This window comes from Arachis stenosperma, chromosome 9, assembly GCF_014773155.1.
Source record: "Arachis stenosperma cultivar V10309 chromosome 9, arast.V10309.gnm1.PFL2, whole genome shotgun sequence".
Taxonomy (NCBI): Eukaryota; Viridiplantae; Streptophyta; class Magnoliopsida; order Fabales; family Fabaceae; genus Arachis; species Arachis stenosperma.
The window spans coordinates 12,662,483-12,683,225 of record NC_080385.1 but is presented as its reverse complement, the minus strand read 5'-3'; the positions used below and the strand labels follow the sequence as shown (position 1 = coordinate 12,683,225).

At 34.4% G+C, this 20,743-nt stretch overlaps 1 protein-coding gene and 1 pseudogene across 2 annotated transcripts; one reads left to right on the top strand and one right to left on the bottom strand.

Moving 5' to 3' along the window:
- Positions 1 to 1,510: 1,510 nt before the first annotated feature.
- On the top strand, positions 1,511 to 15,431 carry LOC130950478 (aldehyde dehydrogenase family 2 member C4-like). 2 transcript variants are annotated; one of them, XM_057878984.1, is made up of 9 exons: positions 1,511 to 1,719; positions 9,655 to 9,797; positions 13,173 to 13,556; positions 13,652 to 13,741; positions 14,062 to 14,235; positions 14,330 to 14,467; positions 14,653 to 14,790; positions 14,911 to 14,972; positions 15,051 to 15,431. In XM_057878984.1, exons 1-9 carry the CDS (start codon positions 1,623 to 1,625, stop codon positions 15,322 to 15,324), a joined length of 1,500 nt encoding a protein of 499 aa, XP_057734967.1. In that variant the 5' UTR covers positions 1,511 to 1,622; the 3' UTR covers positions 15,325 to 15,431. The 2 variants fall into 2 exon arrangements, with proteins under 2 accessions (XP_057734967.1, XP_057734968.1); XM_057878985.1 differs by having other exon boundaries at positions 1,542 to 1,719; positions 9,642 to 9,797.
- Positions 15,432 to 18,171: 2,740 nt separating this feature from the next.
- On the bottom strand, positions 18,172 to 18,633 carry LOC130950479 (multiprotein-bridging factor 1c-like; annotated as a pseudogene).
- Positions 18,634 to 20,743: the final 2,110 nt, after the last annotated feature.

The following is a 20,743-nucleotide window of genomic DNA, read 5'->3' as shown; positions in this document are numbered from 1 at the left end:
GCGACGGGGGACAATCTAAGGTTTTCGGACTTGTTGGGTTGGCTGGATAACCGACAGATGAGCCTCATCAGCCATAGGACAGGCATACATCATGTGCATTTGTTTGTTTTGGTTGTTATGCATTACTTGGGATTGCCTAACTGAACATGTATATTCTGCTACCTGTTATACTTACTACTTGTACTATCTGTTTCTTACTTGTGCGTGAACTTGTTTGATTGCTTGTCTCTGCTGGATTATAGATGACGGAGGAACGGAGGAAGGGTAAAATGGGTTGGTGTTGATGTTAGGTTTGAAAGTGAGTAAGTTTAGGAATGTCTAGATTACCTACCTCTATTTATGGCTTCTGTTTAGAAATAAAGTTTTACAATTGTACGACGGAGTTCTAGGATTGCCTTTGGCATTCCCAGGACCTTATTTATTATACGTGTGACACCTTTACCATGCTGAGAACCTCCGTTTCTCACCCCATACTATGTTGTTGTTTTTAGATGCAGGTTGAGAGGCACCTCGCTAGGCGTCTGGATGTTGAAGCGGAGTAGTCCCTGGGTTATTTGGGGTTTTCTGTTTGTATATATATGTACCTATGTACTTAGCTTGCTCTCCAAGAATAATTTTATTTTTTGAGCGTTACGCTTTTTATTTTACGATTTTGTTTTACCTATTCTTCAAGACTCCTAGTATATTATGTCCTTCCACTATTAGATGTAAATATTTCTTGATTAGAGGTCCGTAACACCACACTACCTCTACGACTTGAGCGTAAAACTCAATGTAGTAGGGTGTTACACACACTCCCAGTCATTTTCCCAAAATTCTCAACTTAACTATGGCTCGATATACATCGTTTTCGTTTATTTATAGCCTCCTTTAGTACATAAATTATTCTATTATCATGAGTTTTGTGTTTTTTAATGTAAATTGTCCGAGCCTAATATGCCTTATCATAGTAACACATAAATCGTGCTAGAATCTTGAGGGGTGACTAGTTACACGTAAAAAACATAACTTATAGTGACCTAGGACGATTTATATATATTTTGTAACACACAAAGGTTTGGGACGATTTATGTATTTTTGAGCAATGCATTTCATGCATAAATCGTCCCATGATAACATAATTCATATATTATTTAAAACAAAAAAGCCAAGAACGGTTTATATATTATATGATTTAGGGAAATTACGTTTTCGAAATCCATTTAGGGGAATTGAGTAATTTGGTTCTCCTATTAATTTATTTAAATAAAAAAACCTTAATAAAATTATAATTTTTTTATTAAAAATATCAGTTCTATTTTTGTAGTTTTTAACACAACTAAATGTATAAAAGGACATATTTCTACGTCTGTATTGCAATCGATAAATAATGAATTTTTTATTTAAATAAAAAAAAGGCCACCATACCATACATACATATATATATATATATATATATATATATATATATATATATATATATATATATATATATATAAAATTATTCCCATAAAATAATGGGATAAATAGTGGAGTAGTCCCTACTTGTATTCTCCCATTCACTTGTTCAATCTAAAAAGCCTTCATATATTTATCTTTTATTCTTTCTATCACTAGAATCTGCCTTGATAACAAAACCAAATATGTCTAATGATATCTCCGATGGCCACGTCAAGATTCCCACCACCGTGAAGTTCACCAAGCTCTTCATCAATGGACAATTTGTCGATTCCCTTTCAGGTTAGTTTGTTGCTAACTTAATTAACTTCTTAAACAACTTTTCTACATTTACAGGGTTTTTCTGTTATTATTTATACCCCTACCTCTCCCTTCTATTCTATTTTAATTATCTAATTAATTATCTGCATCTTATTTTCATATAATTTTTTCATCTTATACATACACGGTGGCTTGCTTTTTAATTTCACGTGTATGAAAAGTGAAATAAAATTCCAGAGATAGATGGAGACGAGAGAACCCAGTTTTGTCGGTTTCAAACTTTCAATTATTAAACTTTGTACTGTACAGCAAGAGATGAACACTACTCTCAATCATGCAACATAGTAAAGTAATATTTGCGTCTGCAAACAATTTTATGGAATTTTTTAAAAAATCAAATATGGTTTTTAAAATTTTTTTTGTGATGATTTAATATAAAGGTTTATGACAAAAATATTAGGGTAAAAAACTGAAATGAGCCAAGGAGACCTCTAAATTACCTAAATCAGCCAAATGAAAAATCAATACATGAATCAACCAGGACGAATTATTATATAATTCGAATCAATATGATTCGAATTATGTTTGCATGTAATTCGAATTGATATGATTCGAATTACTAGGAAGGCCAAAATTCAATGAAGTTCGAAACAACTTGTTTCGAATTAAACCTATATAATTCGAATTAAGTTAATTCGAATTACTAGGAGAAGTGCATGTTAGAGGAGTTCGAATCAACTTGATTCGAATTAGGTGAAAACGGACTTGCATAGTAATTCGAATCAAATTGATTCGAATTACAAGGGATTCGGCTATAAAAGGAGTTCGAGCCAAGTTCATTCGAATCACTTTCTCATTCTCCAACCCCACCAAATCCCAGAGAAAAAGACCAACGTTCAGTACAAGCTCGACCAGAGCGGCTGTTTCTGTCGATGGGGGACGATCCGGGAAGGCTTTATCGTTTGGATGGAGTAGCTCATATCGCCGGTGTGATCAACGACGAGGTTAGTGGTTTATGAAAGCGGCTTATGATAACGGTATTTGTGAATGGTTTTTTATAATGGTTTATGTTACTGTTAGTGGTTTAGGATAGTAGTTTAGGAAAGTAGTGTAGGCTAGTGGTTTTTGTTGATGGTTTTTGTTAATGGTTTTGTTTTAGCGGTTTATTGTAAATGGTTTTTGGATAGTGGTTTAGGAAATTAGTGTAGGGTAGTGGTTTTTGTTGATGGTTTTTGTTAATGGTTTTTGTTAATGGTTTTGTTGTAGCGGTTTATTGTTAATGTTTTTTGTTAATGGTTTAGGAAAATAGTGTAGGCTAGTGGTTTTTGTTGATGGTTTTTGTTAATGGTTTTGTTTTAGCGGTTTATTGTTAATGGTTTTTGTTAATGGTTTATTGTTGATGGTTTTTGTTAATGGTTTTTGTGAATGGTTTTATTTTAGCGGTTTATTGTTAATGGTTTTTGTTAATGGTTTTTGTTAATGGTTTATTGTTGATGGTTTTTTTTAATGGTTTTTGTGAATGGTTTTGTTTTAGCGGTTTATTGTTAATGGTTTTTGTTAATGGTTTTTGTTAAAGGTTTATTGTTGATGGTTTTTGTTAATGGTTTTTGTGAATGGTTTTGTTTTAGCGGTTTATTGTTAATGGTTTTTCTTAATGGTTTATTGTTGATGGTTTTTGTTAATGGTTTTGTGTTAATGGTTTTGTTTTAGCGGTTTATTGTTAATGGTTTTTGTTAATGGTTTTTGTTATGTTAGTGGTTTGTGCATCTGTTCTAATTATGCGGTTTATGTATTGGCCAGCCTCGTCGTTGCATATCCAGTGTTAGGCGGCAACAGGGGATGCGTCTTGATGAGAGGTATGTCCCGTACTTGCAGATGGCGGGACTTTACCATCTTGCGAGACTGAACGACAGATGGTTCCGACTAGACGAGTCCCTAGTCAGCGCATTCGTCGAGAGGTGGCGGCCTGAGACGCACACCTTCCAATGATTTAAAAGACATTCAACAGAAATTTTTGGTACAAATATTAAGTTTCATTACACATACGAAACAAAGTTGTTCCAGACAAGTTGTAATACATTAAAAGTTATAAACAAATAGAGGACAGGTGCTAATACATTAAAAAACAAACACATACATAGCAAATCGCCTATTCATTTGTAGCAGTCCCGCTGGGGCCTGCGGCTTGTGGACAACTACGCCTGGTGTGACCTGGCTGCCTGCAGAGGCCACATCTCTTTGGCCGGTTCGGATCTGCTTCATCCATGTTGGTTCGAATTCTTGTGGATCTAGGACGACCCTCCCTCGCACGCCTCATACTCGGATCCGGTATAACGGTAGGCCCGGCATACGGTGGCCAGAAACCCTCCGAAATGGGAGGGGCAAATCCCATCTGATAGACACCGAAAACGGAGCTAAGGCGATATACCTCATGGACGTAAGGCTGCCATGTAAGCCGTGAATAAGCACAGCATGCCAGTGCGTGCGGACAGGGAAAATGAAGTGCTTGAAAGTATCCACAATCACAAGTCTTAGACCCTAATGAGACCTTGTACGTACCAAGAGAGAATGAGCCTGTCGGAGTCGTCTCAGCAACGGTGTACTCCGAGCTATCCCTGTCGTAAACAGTCACCGTGAAGTGCCTGGCTGTTCTCAGGTTGGCCTCGATACACTTTACTAGGTATTGACTGAATTGTTGTCCAGTACCCATCTGAGCCTCGGCCTCCCTACCCTTACGGACAAATAGCTCAGCTAGCCTTCCGTATGTGGCCTTCACCAGCGAGCAAACAGGGAGGTTTCTAACCCCCTTCAGGATTGAGTTGACACATTCCGAAATATTGGTCGTCATGTGCCCGAATCTCCGACCCTCATCACAGTGCTGTGTCCACAACGAATACTCGATTCGGTTCGCCCAGTCACACATTGCCGGATTCTCAGAGCGCAGAATGTCAAACCAGTAGTCGAACTCCACCTCGGTCTTGGCATATGCGGCGTTAACAAGAAGCCTCCGGGCATCTTTTTCCTTGAACGTCAAGGCAAAATTCGCTGCAACGTGGCGAATGCAGAACGCCCGGTACGCAGCAGGCGGTAGCCATCCCCCATCCGGAGCCTCGAGGGCTGCCTTTATGCCGTTATGCCTATCTGAAATAACTAACAGACCCGGCTGAGGTGTCACGTGCTCACGGAGGTGGGAAAGAAAGAAAGACCATGACTCAGCATTCTCACCCTCAACTAGTGCAAATACCACGGGGAGGATGTTCGAGTTTCCGTCTTGTGCAATGGCGACTAGCAGTGTTCCCCCATACTTCCCATATAAATGGGTGCCATCAATACTCACCAAAGGCTTGCAGTGACGGAATGCCTGGATACAAGGGGGGAAAGTCTAGAACAGCCTATGAAAATAAACCTGAGAATCGTCAACCTGTCCCCCAACTCGAACAGGGCAAGTCCGGAGGACGGCTACAGTGCCAGGCATCGTCAGCTGAACTCCTAAAACCCACCTAGGGAGCTCATTGTACGACTCGTCCCAGTCCCCATATATCACGGCAACGGCCTTCTGCTTCGCCATCCATACCCTCCTGTACGTAGGCGTGAACCCAAAGTGTGCGGCCGTGGCATTTTGAAGCACCTTGATGTTCACACCTGCATCAGCCCTAACCATCGGCATAACGAAGGTGGATATGACATGGTAGTCCAGACTCCTATGGTCGCTGGATATGGAGCTGGCAAGACATGTATGCGGTCCGTTGTATCGCTTCACTTCCCATATACCCTTCCGCTGTCGGAGACTCAACCGAATTAGCCATGTGCACCCATTCCCAAACTCAGAACACTTTTCCACATACCTGCGGTAGTCAGACTCAACGACCTTGTACTGGACCCCTCGGCGGATACTGTACGTCTTCACACTCAACAGCGCCTCATCTTTATCCTGAAATTGTTGGCCAACCTGGAACTCGTTCATATCGGCAGACCCCTCGGTATCTCTAGCACCAAATCCGGAGGCCTGCAGAGCATTGTCGTCCTGCCGCATGGCATCCAGGTCCAATGAAGAAAAATGGGGTGGATACTGCTGTGTGCCAGAACTAGATCCACCTGTACCCCTTGTCGGAACAGTAGTTCCAACATCATCCCCGCTATCATCAGCGATCATATCCGGCTCCACGTCATCGTCATCTGGATCATCAAACAAACCATCACCAACACCAGCCGGTGTGGGACAATGTACCTCGGTGGGAATATGTTCCCCATACCGAACCTCGTCTCCAACATTGCCGCTCAGATCAACGGCAAACGAAGGGGACGCAACAGGCTGCATCGGTGGCTCATAAACAGGAGCAGAGGATGAAGCAACAGCAGGTCTCGAGCTCGAGCCGGCAACCGCGGCTATAGTAGTGGCATTTCGGTTCGAACCACCCGAGCTAGACACCACATCAACCAACTTTGCCAACAGCTCTGGTGTCCTTACCTCGGGAAACTGCCTACGAGAAAGAAACATAACCTGCAAGTCCTCGTCACTACCGATTGTGAAACAATCAAACTTCACGGTGTCATGGAGTACCGCTGTTGGAATGCGGTAGAAAAACTTCTTGACCCTTTTAACGCCTTCAAGACCCAACTTCTCCAGCACAGAGCTAACAAGTGCATCGTAGGTGGTTGTCGGCGTCACGATAATACATAGGGGATCCTTATCAGTGAACTTCACGCCGGACCGAGTTTTTCTCTTAATCGACCCTCTGTAATGTACCAGAACTAGGAAACTCTCCTCACTAGCCATCTCACCTCTTTGTTGAGAGCAACATGAGTTCACAGCATATATATACAGCCCTGGCTCGCACTATATATATATAATTCGAATCTATATGTTTCGAATTATGTAGCAGCACAACATAACCTAGTAATTCGAATTAACAAGATTCGAATTACCTAAGTGTAATTCGAAACAACTAGTTTCGAATTACTTAACAATGTGCCTTCATAGTAATTCGAATTAACTTAATTCGAATTATATAGGTGTAATTCGAAACAAGTTGTTTCGAACTTCATTGAATTTTGGCCTTCCTAGTAATTCGAATCATATCAATTCGAATTACATGCAAACATAATTCGAATCATATTGATTCGAATTATATAATAATTCGTCCTGGTTGATTCATGTATTGATTTTTCATTTGGCTAATTTACGTAATTCTGAGGTCTCTTTGGCTCATTTCAGTATTTTACCCAAAATATTAATAAATAAGTTCTTAAAAATTTGTAATTTGAAGAATCGCATTGCATTATTGGATTTGGACATGTGTTGGATACGTTTCCTTTTTTCAGTTTTGCCTCCCACTTTAGTCAACGAGTAAAGCCAGCATTTCATAATTCCTATGTTTACGGACTTAATATGTTAGACTCCGTTTGAAATGAAGTTCGAAATTAAGAGATAAAACTAAATTAAGTTTTTGTATTATGTTTAGTGTAAAATGTAAGTGTTATGTTTAGTTTAAGATAAATATAAAGATTAAGAAGTAAATTTAAACTTTAAAAAATTAAATAAAAGTATTTTTTTTAAATGTTATTAAAATTTGGGTTAAGTATTGTTTTTTGTCTCTAACGTCTTGAGTCAAAATTAAAATTGTCTTCGACCTTTTTTCGTTATTAAAATCATCCTCAACTTTCAAAAACGTTTTAAAATCATTCTTTCCCGAATTGTTGGACTAAAATACCCTTATCATCATCATTCTCCTCTTCACCTTTCTCACTCCACTGCCTCCACCATATCCATTGCCACCATAACAAAGGGAGGGGCTGCTGTTGGGTTGTCGCTGCCACTGGGTTGCCATTGCTACTACAATGTCATTGTTGGATCACCGCTGGTTCATTGGAGAAGAGAAAGAGAGAAAAGCGATGCGAAGAAAGGAGAGATGGATTGCTGCTGTAGGGCTGCCGTTGCTGCTGCAGGGTCGTCGTCGTTGCTGCTGATTCATTGGAGAGAGAGAGAGAGAGAGAGAGAGAGAGAGAGAGAGAGAGAAGCGATGTGAAGGAGGCGCTGCCCCGCTGGTTCATCGGAGAAGAGAGAAAGAAGCGATGCGAAGAGAGGGAGGGACGGGTTGCTGCTGCCGCTGGGTCGCTGGTTCTCCGCCGCTGGGTCGCTGATTCATCGGAGAAGAGAGAGCGAGAGAAAAAAGTGATGCGAAGGAAGTGCTGCCGCCATTGGTTCATCGGAGAAAAAAGAGAGAAAAGCGATGCGAAGGAAGGAGGGGTTGCGGGTTGCTACTGTTGTCGCTGCGTCGTTTTTCGCCGGCAAAGCCTTCTTCTTTTTCTTCTTCTTTTCCCCGACAATGTTAGTGGCAGTGGAGGTGGTGGGGTGAGGAAGGTGAAGAGGAGAATGATGATGATGAAGGTATTTTGGTCCAAAAATTCGAGAAAGGATGATTTTAAAGCATTTTTGAACGTTAAAGATGATTTTAATAACGAAAAAAGGTTAGAAACGATTTTAATTTTGACCCAAGACGTTAGAGATGAAAACAATACTTAACCCTTAAAATTTCAATTTTCATCATAAAAACCTTGATAATAAAATGACAAAAATTTTATATTCTAGAATTAAAATTTTAGTTTTAATCCTTAATCACCAAACTAATATTGAATTTTAGTTTTTTAGTCCCAGTTTCTTTGGGTGTCGGAAAACAAACACTGCCATAATTTACAAAGACTTATAAATAAGTTTTTGAAATATTTGCTTGCGGATACTTTTTCTTTTTGAGATCTATAAACCTATAAAATTTTTAGTGGCCTACATATTCTATATCACTATTATTTTTTGTTAAAGAAAAGTTGATTTAGTTAAGGACATATAATTTTTTTAGGGAATCAATTTATTTTTAAGCAAACAATTAACTAAGAAAGTAGTGAATGGATACAAGTTTAACATGGAAAAGAAAAATAAGAAAAAGATAAATATTAACTAATTATTGCTAAAAATTTGATTCTAAATCTTTTTTCTAGTTTTAATATAATTCTTGATTTTAACTCGTTTAATTTATATGACAATTTTAAGATGCTGAGTATCAAAATGTAATTCTTTTTTCTGCTCATAATGGAATGATTAGACTTATAAATTTCTTATGTAGATTCATATTAATCCATATTTTTATTCCTTAATAATAATTAAGTTAATAATTTGTAACCATTTATTCTTTAGAAGCAACAAATATTTACCAAAAAATTTGAAAACAAGTACAAATTCCCGAATTATGCAAGAATCTTTCAATATAAATAAAAGAAAATTAAATAATTTGTTCTTTATAATTATAATATGACGAGTTATAAGTGGTTAAGATTTCGTTTTCTAATTGCACAAAGTTCCATCATGACATCTTGAACCACCCAAAGATTATTTGTTGTTTTAGAATCAGATTCATTTTGAATATGTATTAATACTATGTAATTTCTTGTACATAGATATTTAATTGTTACATAATCATATTAATATATATAAAAGTGTTTAATTCTGTCACTTATCTAATATTTAATTTCATACCTACAAATATTTAATTGAATACATCTTTGTAGTGTATTAAAATTATATAATCTCATGTATAATCATATTAGTAACTATACTACAACTAATTTTTAAAATTTTATCCACTACTTTAATAATTATATAAAAATAAACTAATTTAATGATATTATAAAAATTCATTTAACATTATAATATTTAATTTTAAGACATTAATAGTATATATATTTTATATAATTATCTGATCATATTTATTTTTTTAATGAATATTCATACTGTTAATAATTTTTTTTAATAATATGACCATATATAACTAGTTACATATGTAAAATTGATTTACACTAACAAATACATAAAAAAATTAAAGTGTAACATTATTAGTACATCAAATATATATATATAAACAATTTTTGTTTGTTCCTTTGTGGTTATTGAGGAAAAATAAATAGGGAGTGAGTTTGAGACAATAGACCCAAGAACAGGAGAGGTAATTGCGAGAATCTCGGAAGGAAGAAAAGAAGATATTGATGCTGCCGTCGAAGCGGCGCGTGAAGCATTTGACACCGGTCCATGGCCTCGCATGGCCGGAGCTGTAAGTTTCTCTCTCTAGTCTCTAGCAAAATAAAAATAGTTATTTTGGAATATGTTTTGCTAACAAGTATGTACACGCTTTTTATTTTTAATATTGAAAAAGAATGTGTATTTTATTGTATCATGGAGATCAGGAATGTATCATAAAATTGTGGAAGAGAAATAAAAAAAACTAGAGAGTCAGATTTGAGAAACAAAAAATCTGAAGGTCAAATTTATATTTATAATTTTTGTATTTTTTAAATAATAAATTTAAGGATCAAATTTGTATATTTATAAAATTTTAGTATAAAATTTAACTCTCAAATTTTTTAACTCCATATTAAAAAAACACTCAATTTATTCACAAGTATACGCTAAGTTTAGTTAAGAACTAAGAATATTATTTTTTTGAAAAAATCTTACTATTAAGGATAGGTGTTTTATATTTTCAATAATTGAATATATCAAATTTTAAAACTTTTTATTATTTTTTAATAAATATTTAAAAAATACTTTCTAACTAAATACTCTGAAAAGTTACTATTTTTAGATAATATTAAAGAATAAAGGGGAATACGGTTTATCATTATGAAATTGTCCAAGTAACTCGTATTCTTATAAGTTTTTCCCTCTAGATTTTCAATTAAATTTACAATTTTACACATAAGATTTTTTTTATGGTTTACTGATAAGCTCTTATGAGTTTATGATTTAAACTTCACTATTCTAATATATTTTTAAGTGAATTCTTGAATTTGCACAGGCTTAAAAGAAAAAAAGAATGTTATAAGACCATCACTTCTAGTATAAAATATTGAGAATTTGTTAGTGTTAGTATGAATATAAGATAAAAACATAAAAATAAAGGTGTTAGAAATTGAACATTTCTAAAAAAGAAATATTTATGTTTTTATTATATAGAGATATAGGATTCTAGAATCAGATGCCTCCCCTTGAATAATCCATCACGTTTGTTTTTCTTCTTTGTTTCAAGGCTGATACTGATTGCGACAAAGGTATAGTTTATTAAATTCGTACCTCTTACTATAATGTGCTTATTCTTTGTTTTATATTCACAATCAAATATACCTACCTAGTTTTTGACATTTTTATAACATAAGAAAATCACATTATCCATGTTACAAGAAAACCAAAAATGAATAACCAAACAATTATTGTATAAGAATGTACATTTGATGTTTATAAAAAAAAAAAAATTGTTATGCTACCGTAAAACAATTTGATTATTCTCCAGTAAAATATTTTAATTGCTCTGGTAGATAAGATTCTGATTTTGATTTTAAGCTACTGGAAGTTCAAAGGAATCCCAGGATTGTGGTAGGCCAACATTGGCATATTCCTAAAATTAAAGTAGCTTTATTGTGAAACAAAAATGTTATTCGCACATCAAAATCAGTCACAATGTATTTATGTATAAAATATATGTATAGTATTTAACTCATTTTTAATATATATTTTGTATTTCAATGTGTATTCTATATTGATAGTTGAATTGGGTTAATGTTCAAATTCGTCCCTGAAAGATCACGCGATCTTCATTTTTATCCTCGAATGAATTTTTTAATCAAATTAGTCCCTGAAAGATAAACTGTTAGTCAAATTAATCATTCCGTCAATTGGATGATGACGTGACACGCCACGTGACACTTGACATATAAAAAAAAGTTTTCTATTAGTCAAAACAGTCTTTGAAAGTTCAGACGTAAGTCATTTTCATCCCTTAAATTTTAAAAATTAGTCAACCTAATCCTTTTATAATTTTTTTATAATATTTAATTTATAATATTTTTTTATACTACTAATTTTAATATTATTTTTTAAACCTTAATAAATAAAATTCTCTTTACATAAAATAATAAAAATAATTAAATTTTTATAAAATTATTTTATCATTTGTATTTTAAAATTTTACATTTTCAAATTGTAATTTTTTATGTGAATTTTTTTATTTAAATTAGTTTATCAAATTATTGTTGATTATATATTTAAAAATTTAATATTTTAAATTTTACTAAATAATATAGTAATTATTTTAAATGTTAAATCTTTTAAATTTTTTAAAATTATAATTTTTATTATTATTTAATTTATATAGTAAAAATCAATAATTGAAAAACTGATTTATGGAATCACTTTTTGAATCTTAATATTCTAATATAATTTTTTAAATATTTTATTTAAAACAAAAGGAATTTTATTTTAATACGAAACATATTTATTTATATAATGTACTAGTGCAGAGTAGCCTGTGTTATGCATAGGTATAATATTTCCTATTTCATTTTATCTCATTGATTTGTGAAATTAAAAGAAAAATTATATAATCTTTCTCAAACATATGAAACACACAAAAATTTATTATGATCTTTGCACGTATTACGCTTAAGAAACAATTCATTTATAATAATAATAATAATTAACCAACAAATTTTTAATATTTTGTAAAGTTTGGAATTGAAGCAAAATTTGTGGATCTTCTTGAATTTTTATTTTAAGTATCACAACCATTACATCTTATATGTAAATAATACCGTAATGGAAAAAAAAAAGATGTAGTAGAAAAAAATTAGTGGTATAACTTTGTTTAGGTTAACATACATAAATTTTGATTTTGAGCATATAACTTTGTTTAGGTTAATAAATACATATATTTCAATTTTGAGTATATATATATATATATATATATATATATATATATATATATATATATATATATATATATATATATATTCCAGCAAGATGTAGTAATGTAAGAAAAATGTTTTAAAATAGAAAAGAATAAGAGAGATTTTGAGAAAAATTAAAAGAGAGAGATAATTTTATGAAGAAAAAATAAAAAAGTTATATAAGAACTAGTTTGACTAATTTTTAAAATTTGAGGGATAAAAATGACTTACGTTTGGACTTTCAAGGACTATTTTGACTATTAGAAAACTTTGACCTATTACATGGCGTATCACGTCATCATGCCACGTAGCACTTAACGTGACATGTCATCATCCAATTGATGAAATGACTAATTTGACTAACAATTTATCTTTTAAGGACTAATTTAATTAAAAAAATCATTCAGGGATGAATTTGAACATTAACCCTAGTTGAATTTGTTAGCTCATCTTGATGTATACCTAGTTGATTATGAAGCAGGGCCACAACCATTTCATAGATATAGACATGAAATCTTATCCTATCATTGTTAAACAATTAGTAAATTACATTCAAATATCTCCAAGTTAACTCATGATATTGTAAGAGAGAAATATCAATGTCATAATAAAACCAAACTAATTGAACCAAATTGTATCAGTTAGAATTTGGAATGTTACAAGATACTAATTAAACTCAACATGGCTTAACTGACTAACCAAACCAGAAGAGGGCCAAAATCATGCTGAAATGGGCAGATCTGATTGATCAAAACGCATCAGAGTTAGCAGCATTGGATGCCATTGATGCTGGAAAGTTGTACAATAGGTGCAAGGCCCAAGAAATTCCTGCAGCAGCGAATATGCTACGCTACTATGCCGGTGCTGCCGATAAGATCCATGGTGAGGTGCTAAAAGCTTCTGGAGAGTTCCATGCATATACTTTGATGGAACCGGTTGGTGTTGTTGGACACATCATTCCATGGAATTTTCCTAGTAATATGTTTTTAACTAAGGTTAGTCCAGCATTGGCTGCTGGTTGCACCATGGTACTTAAACCTGCCGAACAAACACCGCTGTCGGCTTTGTTTTATGCTCATTTAGCTAAGCAGGTATGGTTTTGTTGTCCAATTTTTGAATGTCACATTGCATTATTAATTTCTTGCTTTTCTAAGTTGAATATTGTGTTTGCTCTGTTTTTCCTAAGGCTGGAATTCCAGATGGTGTGCTCAATGTAGTACCAGGATTTGGACCTACTGCTGGTGCCGCAATATCCTCACACATGAATGTTGACAAGGTAATCACTTGATAAGAATAATTCTTCTTTTTAGGTCAATAAGAATCGAACTCTAGATCTTTAAATCATAAAAGCTATATTATATCATGAAACTATTCTTCCTAAAAGTTTAAGCTGATAGAAAAATGCACATCAATAGTTATATTTCTAACCACTTCAACATTGTGGCTTGCCCGCTGCATTATATTAAGTCACATTGTGGGATGTCTTGGATAGTTTGATTCATGTAACTGACCGCAATGTAACTTGGCTATAGCGTTGTTTGATTTGTATGTTAAACTCGGCTAATGTTTTGATTTTTGTGTTTTATGTGTGTGCAGGTTAGCTTCACCGGTTCGACGGAGGTAGGCCGTGAAATAATGCATGCTGCAGCTAGCAGCAACTTGAAACAAGTTTCACTTGAATTAGGAGGAAAGTCACCTCTTCTAATCTTTGATGATGCTGATGTAGATAAAGCTGCTAGCCTTGCTCTCTTGGGCATAGTATATAACAAGGTCAAATTTCTCTTAAGTGAATTAATAATGAAGAAACTCAGGTTACACATTATAATGACACTCTTTTAACATTTTGTTCTTGTTTTGATTTCAGGGTGAGATATGTGTTGCAAGTTCACGTGTGTTTGTTCAGGAACGGATATATGATGAATTTGAGAAGAAGTTGGTAGAGAAAGCAAAAGCTTGGGTTGTTGGTGATCCTTTTGACCCTAAATCTCAGCAAGGCCCTCAGGTATATGGAAAATATTACCATATCATGTTATATCATTTTCGTCGTATTTTAAATAAATATACCTTACATTCATCATTTGTTAATGAATAAAGTCTAAATAGTAGATAGATTATATATCGATACGAATAAAATTAAGAACAAATAATTATAATTATCTTTTATTAGTAACTATTATCCCTTTGTAGGTTGATAAAAAGCAATTTGAGAAAATTCTTTCCTACATAGAGCATGGAAAGAAAGAAGGAGCCACCCTTTTATATGGGGGTAAAAGATTAGGAGACAAGGGCTACTACATTGAGCCAACAATTTTCTCTAATGTTAAGGTGAACGTTATCTCCAAAAAGGAGTATTGAATATTTGAATCAACCTTTTTTAGGAAAACAAGACAACTAACCATCATGTTGTCAAATACTTTCCTTCTATTCTTAAACAACCATTTTCAGGAAGACATGCTTATAGTACAAGATGAAATATTTGGTCCTGTGATGTCACTAATGAAATTCAAGTAAGTTACACAAGTTACTGCTTTATGTTTTCTTTGTACACTATTACTATTACAATAATGGATGGAAAACTGAAACAGGACTATTGAAGAGGCAATTATGAGGGCTAATAACACCAAGTATGGGCTAGCAGCAGGAATTGTGACAAAGAATTTGGATATTGCAAACACAGTGTCCAGATCCATTCGTGCAGGCATTGTTTGGATCAACTGCTATTTCATATTTGGGAGTGACATTCCTTATGGAGGGTATAAGCAGAGTGGATTTGGAAGAGAATATGGAATGCAAGCACTCCACCAGTACCTGCAACAGAAATCTGTTGTAACTCCAATTTACAACTCTCCTTGGCTTTGAATTCAATGTTTCCTCTATCAAATAAAATGGATCCGATGACACTTTTTGAAGCTATGTATACCTTTCCTCACACATAAAATTCCCACTTTATGAAACTTTTTGTTCCATCTTTGGTCTCGTGGTGGCTCACTAAATGCATGTCTTCATTAATTCAACCGTTAGTGTAGGACTCGAATTTTGAAAAGGAATAAATAAATTATTTATGATTCATAAGAATATTTATTTAAGATAATATTTTTAAAAAATTTTATATATAAGTTAAATAAATTCTTATTTATTATTTAAAATTCTTATAATTGAAAAATAATAAATATTTTATATGCTTTAATTTTAACATATAGATTTTTAATTTTATTTTATAAATAAAAGAGATTTAATTTACTTATCTTCAATTTTTATTAAATTGGTATTTAAATAAAAATAATTTACTGATTGGTAATTAAAAAATATTTTTTTAAGATAAATACTTAATAATTAATTTAATTTTTAATTATTATTCTATCTTTTTATTTATTTTATAAAATTATGTTATTACCTTATTTTATTAAAATTTCCTAATCTACCCCAAACCCTAAACTAAACGACACTCGCCCCACCCCTCACACACAACACTCACACTCAACACAAAAAAGAAAAGAAGGAAAGAAAGAAAAGGAAAAGGAAAAGGGGAACGGATAAGGGAGCTCGAGGAAGGAGAGGAAGAGAAGGGGGAGCTGTCCGCGCCACCACCCAGCTCGCCGTCGCCGCCGGTCCACCTTGGAGCAGCCGTCGAAGCAGAACCGCGAGGAGTGAGAGAGACCTCGTCGGTTCACCGCGAAGACAGCGCTGCCGTCGTCCTCATCGCGGACCTCCACCGTCGCGTGTTGCCGCCGTCACCACCAAGCTCGCCTTCATCGCCATTGTTGCCGGGAAAGAGAGGGACGCGCAACATTCAAGAGGGAAGAGCTGGAGGAGGGGAAGAACGACGCTGTTTTGCCGTTCTCCGTCGCGGCTGAAGCTCGCCGCCGCTGTGGCTACCCGTGCAGCCGTCTGAGTCGCGGGGAAGGAGGAAGAGTTAGGTTTCGCCGTGCCTTGCCTCTGCCGCTGGATCCTCTGTCTTGGTAAGCGTTATCGTCTCTAAGACCTTTGAAATCAGCTTTTCTGTCATAACTTGTTAGAGTTACTGAGATGATGGTAGCATAGGGTCGAATTGTGGTTCGTGCATGCGACATCAAGCTGCCGCGTCGTCAACGGAGTCGCCGCCGTTCTGTTTTTGCGGATATTCGTAGGTTCAATAAGCTATTCCCTGTTTCGATTTCTTTTAGTAGCTATTCTGTGATATGTTTCTAAGGTCCTTGCAACGTTAATGCTTTAGGTTTAAGTTCAGTTCTTACGTGCCGTGATTAAAGTTGTTGTGGTTGCGGCTGCCGCGGATTGCACGCTAAGAGGGAAGGTTTCCTTGACGCGTTTGGTTTTCGGGTCTCGGCTTGTCGAGGTAGGGGTGTTTTTCTAGAAACTTATTTTATATTTTGGAATTGTTATAAATGGATATGGATGCGATAAATACAATTTCTGGTGATTATGTAAGTCTTATGGATTGTCGGGCTGTTTTGGGATGAATATGACTATTGTTTGATTGGATTATTGTTTGGTTTTGTTAAATTAATTCTTTAAAGTTTTGGGAAATGAGTTTGGTTCGTTAAAAATGATTTGATTTTGAATCGATTTCCTTGAGATACGAAAATGATATGAATTTTTGGAATTAGCTTGATTTTAAACTGATTTGATTTTTGAACCCGTTGGAAAAGGTTGTGGAATGGTTTAGTTGGGACCAGGAAAGGGTGGCAAAGTTCAAGTTTTGGGGTAGATGTTGCCGAAATTCCTATAAAATTCGAGATTTTATTGAAATGTTTTTCGGAAAATTATGATTTTAAGATTTTTGGTATTTTACTTGAATTATTCAAGAAAGTGATGAACCATGTTAGAAATGAATTATTGAAATGAAAATTATAATTTAGTCCTATTTTCTTGAGAAAAATATTATATTTCTTTTGGGAGCAAGTCATTTCGAAGAAACTTATGTCTTAAGGCTGTTTTAAATGTGAAAAGGGTTTATGTTTTTGAATTTGACTTGAGAATTTCAATTGGAGGAGTATTAGTGGATTTAAAAGAAATTGGACTTTGATTAAGTAATTCTGTTTGTGACGTTTTGGAAGAAGTCAGAGAATTGGTTTTAAAAGTGAACTTGAAGGTGGTTTCGGTTTGAATGGGCTGGTTTTGTTCTAAGTGATTCGGCTTTGAAAATTGTTTGGGATTTCTGATTTTTGTGATTTGATTTTGATTCAAATTAAGAAAACAATGATTTTTAAGGATCTTTAATGAATTTAAGAAATTAAAATTTGGTAGATTCTCCCTCAAAATCTTGAGACTTTGTGCTGGTAATTAATTAATAATTCCTAATTTAAAGTGGTTAAGCGGATGGTTTAAGAATGAAATGATTTTGAGGTTGGTTTGGAAAAATTAGATGGTGTGGAAAAGAATGGTATAAAGAGAAAGGACTTTTGGTTTCAAGGTAAAGTGATTTGAGAAGAAAGTGATATATGGCATAAATGAATGTATGTTTGAGATATCAAACATGGGTGAAGAATGATTTAGTTAATGAAATTTTCACATGCGAATCAATGTAATCTCCAAATTTTAAAATCAAATAAGTCATAATGACATTAATCTACAGCAAGATCTCATTACACTATCAAACTTTTGTTAACACTTTCTCCCTAAAATCACACACGGTTAACGTTCCCTTCTATCATATCAGATATTAAACAACAGACCTGATCCAGAACAGAACACAACACCACAACACAAAGCACTGTTATTAAAGGAAAATCTTCTTTCATTTTCCGATTTTGCCCCTGAGCTTGACACCAAGAACTCTCTCCATCTTAGCGAGCACGGCCTGGTTGGGCTGGGCTTTGCCGTTCTCGTACTCCTGCACCACCTGCGGCCTCTAGTTGATCTGCTTCGCCAGCTCTGCCCGGCTCATCTTCTTATCCAGACGGGCCTTCTGTATGGCCTGCCTCACCTCCACCACCACCTGCTCCAGTGCCGCGGGCTCCGTCCCTTCCTCCAGCTTCCTCGCGTTGATCCCAGGCCCGGGCTTCCTGTTAGACCCCGCGTCAAACTTCTTGATGGTCTGCACCTCGGCGCCCGACCTCTGGGCCTGGTTCACGGCCTTGGGGTTACGAAGGTCCTGGGCCTTGGGCCGGACTTGTGCAGAATCACAGGCTCCCAGTCCTGCATTATGGTCCCCGTTGATCGAGTCGGCATCATTGCAAAACACGTGGTAAGATTTGAATAAAAACGAAATGATGAATTGAATAAAGAAAGGAAAAGTATAGGGTACCAACATATTATCCGCCAACTTCTGCCAACTCTTATTTATATTTGTGTTTCATGGAAGACTGTTCGTAGATGTGTCTAATAATTAATATATTTTAAATACATATATAAAGAGACACATCCAGAAAATATATCTATAAAAACACTTCTATTAAACACAGTTATAAAAAAGACATTTTTATTAGACACATCCACGAACACACTTCCATGAAACACAATTTAAATAAGAGTTGGCAGAAATTGGCAAATATGCTGTTGGTAACGTAGCGGAACCGATAAAGAAAACTGGTTGTGAGTGAAAATAAATTAAGAGAACCAGTATAAAATATATGTTATTATGTTAAAATAAATCAGTATAAATTAAACCAGTATAAAAAAAATATCATTATAGAATATATATTAAAATATAAATATATATTAAAAATAAATTAAATTTCATAAATATTTATATATAAATATATTAGTGAGTAATTTTAATATATAAATAATATTTTTATATATTTTTTGTTTTGTTTCCTTATTTGGATGTTCATTATAGATTATGAACTTCAGGGAAAGCAAACAATGAGACAACGGATGAAGGTAAAGTATTTATATTCTTAAAATTTATTATTAAAAAATAATTTTGTATTTGAATAAAAAATATAAGAAGTATTTTTAAGCAAATAATTTATTAAATTTCCTTAAAATTTTGGTTTTTAAAAAGTTTGAAAATACTTAATCAATTAAAAGTAGACTAAAGGATTATTTTAGTTTTTGGATCGAATCTTACTTGGAATGGCTTTGCTCCTAACCTCTTTGAGAGCATCATGCACAAGTTTGTCAGCGACGGCGATAAGCTTAGTCATTCGTTCCCCTTAGGGTTCTGTTTCACCAAAATGCGAGAGAAGAAAATGAAATGTGCTTATTTCGTAAAGTTTCGATGTTTTATTTTCTTATATTGTTTCCTTTTTCCATTAAGTTTATTAGAAAATGGAAAAAATGTAAGTTTACAGAAGTGTCAACGTGTTATCTGAACTAAATGCATGTGAAAGGTGAATGGAAAAAAAATAGCGTGTGAATTTTCACTTTGAGAATGATGATCAATATTTTGGATTATTCGGTGAACTTTTGCAACATAGTAAATTGAAGCAATTTGATTTCTCCAAAGAATTTGATTCTCTAGCAAGTTAAACGATACCAAACATACAGCTGGAACTGAAATTTCTAAATGAAAAATACTGTTTAGTTTCATTTTTATTTTTGTTATTTTGCCACTACAATGATCTTATGTGCGCTAATGTTTTTGCAGGAGCCAGTCATCAGATGACAGTTTGTGTAAGTCTTCTTCACCATTATGTGATAACGGTAAAGGACAGCATCAGGAATATGAAGGAGCTTTTCAACCTATGGTGAAAAATACTGCTGTAAGTCTCAAGGCAAAGGCAAATCAGTTAAACATGGTGCCTATCGAAATTAATGATGATGTTGTTAGGCCTGAAACACCAGGAATGCAGCCTCTTGCTTCTCATGCTAAGTGAACTCGAGATGACGAATCCAAGTTTCGTTCATTGATGGATTCTGGCAAACGAGTCAGATTTCTTGAGGATTCACTATCACTGAACTTGACTAAGAAGGAAGCAGAAGTGGCTAGCAGGTTTGAGTGGCTTGATCCTTCTCGAATCAGGGATGCAAGTGGAAGAAGGCCCAATGATCCTTTGTACGACAGGACAACACTTTATATACCTCCGGATGCTTTGAAAAAGATGTCAGCTTCACAGAAACAGTATTAGAGTGTCAAGTGTAAATACATGGATGTTCTGCTATAAAGTGGTTAGTCCATGAAGTATTTTGACTATTGATGTCGTAATACCATTTAATTTTGAGGATTTACTGTGTATTCATTAACTTCAATTAATAGTAGTCTGCCATAATTAATGGCAATCACAGGGGAAGTTTTATGAGTTCTATGAAATGGATGCTGAAATTGGCCATAAGGAGCTTGATTGGAAAATAACATTGAGTGGTGTGGGAAAATGTCGACAGATCAACTCTTTTG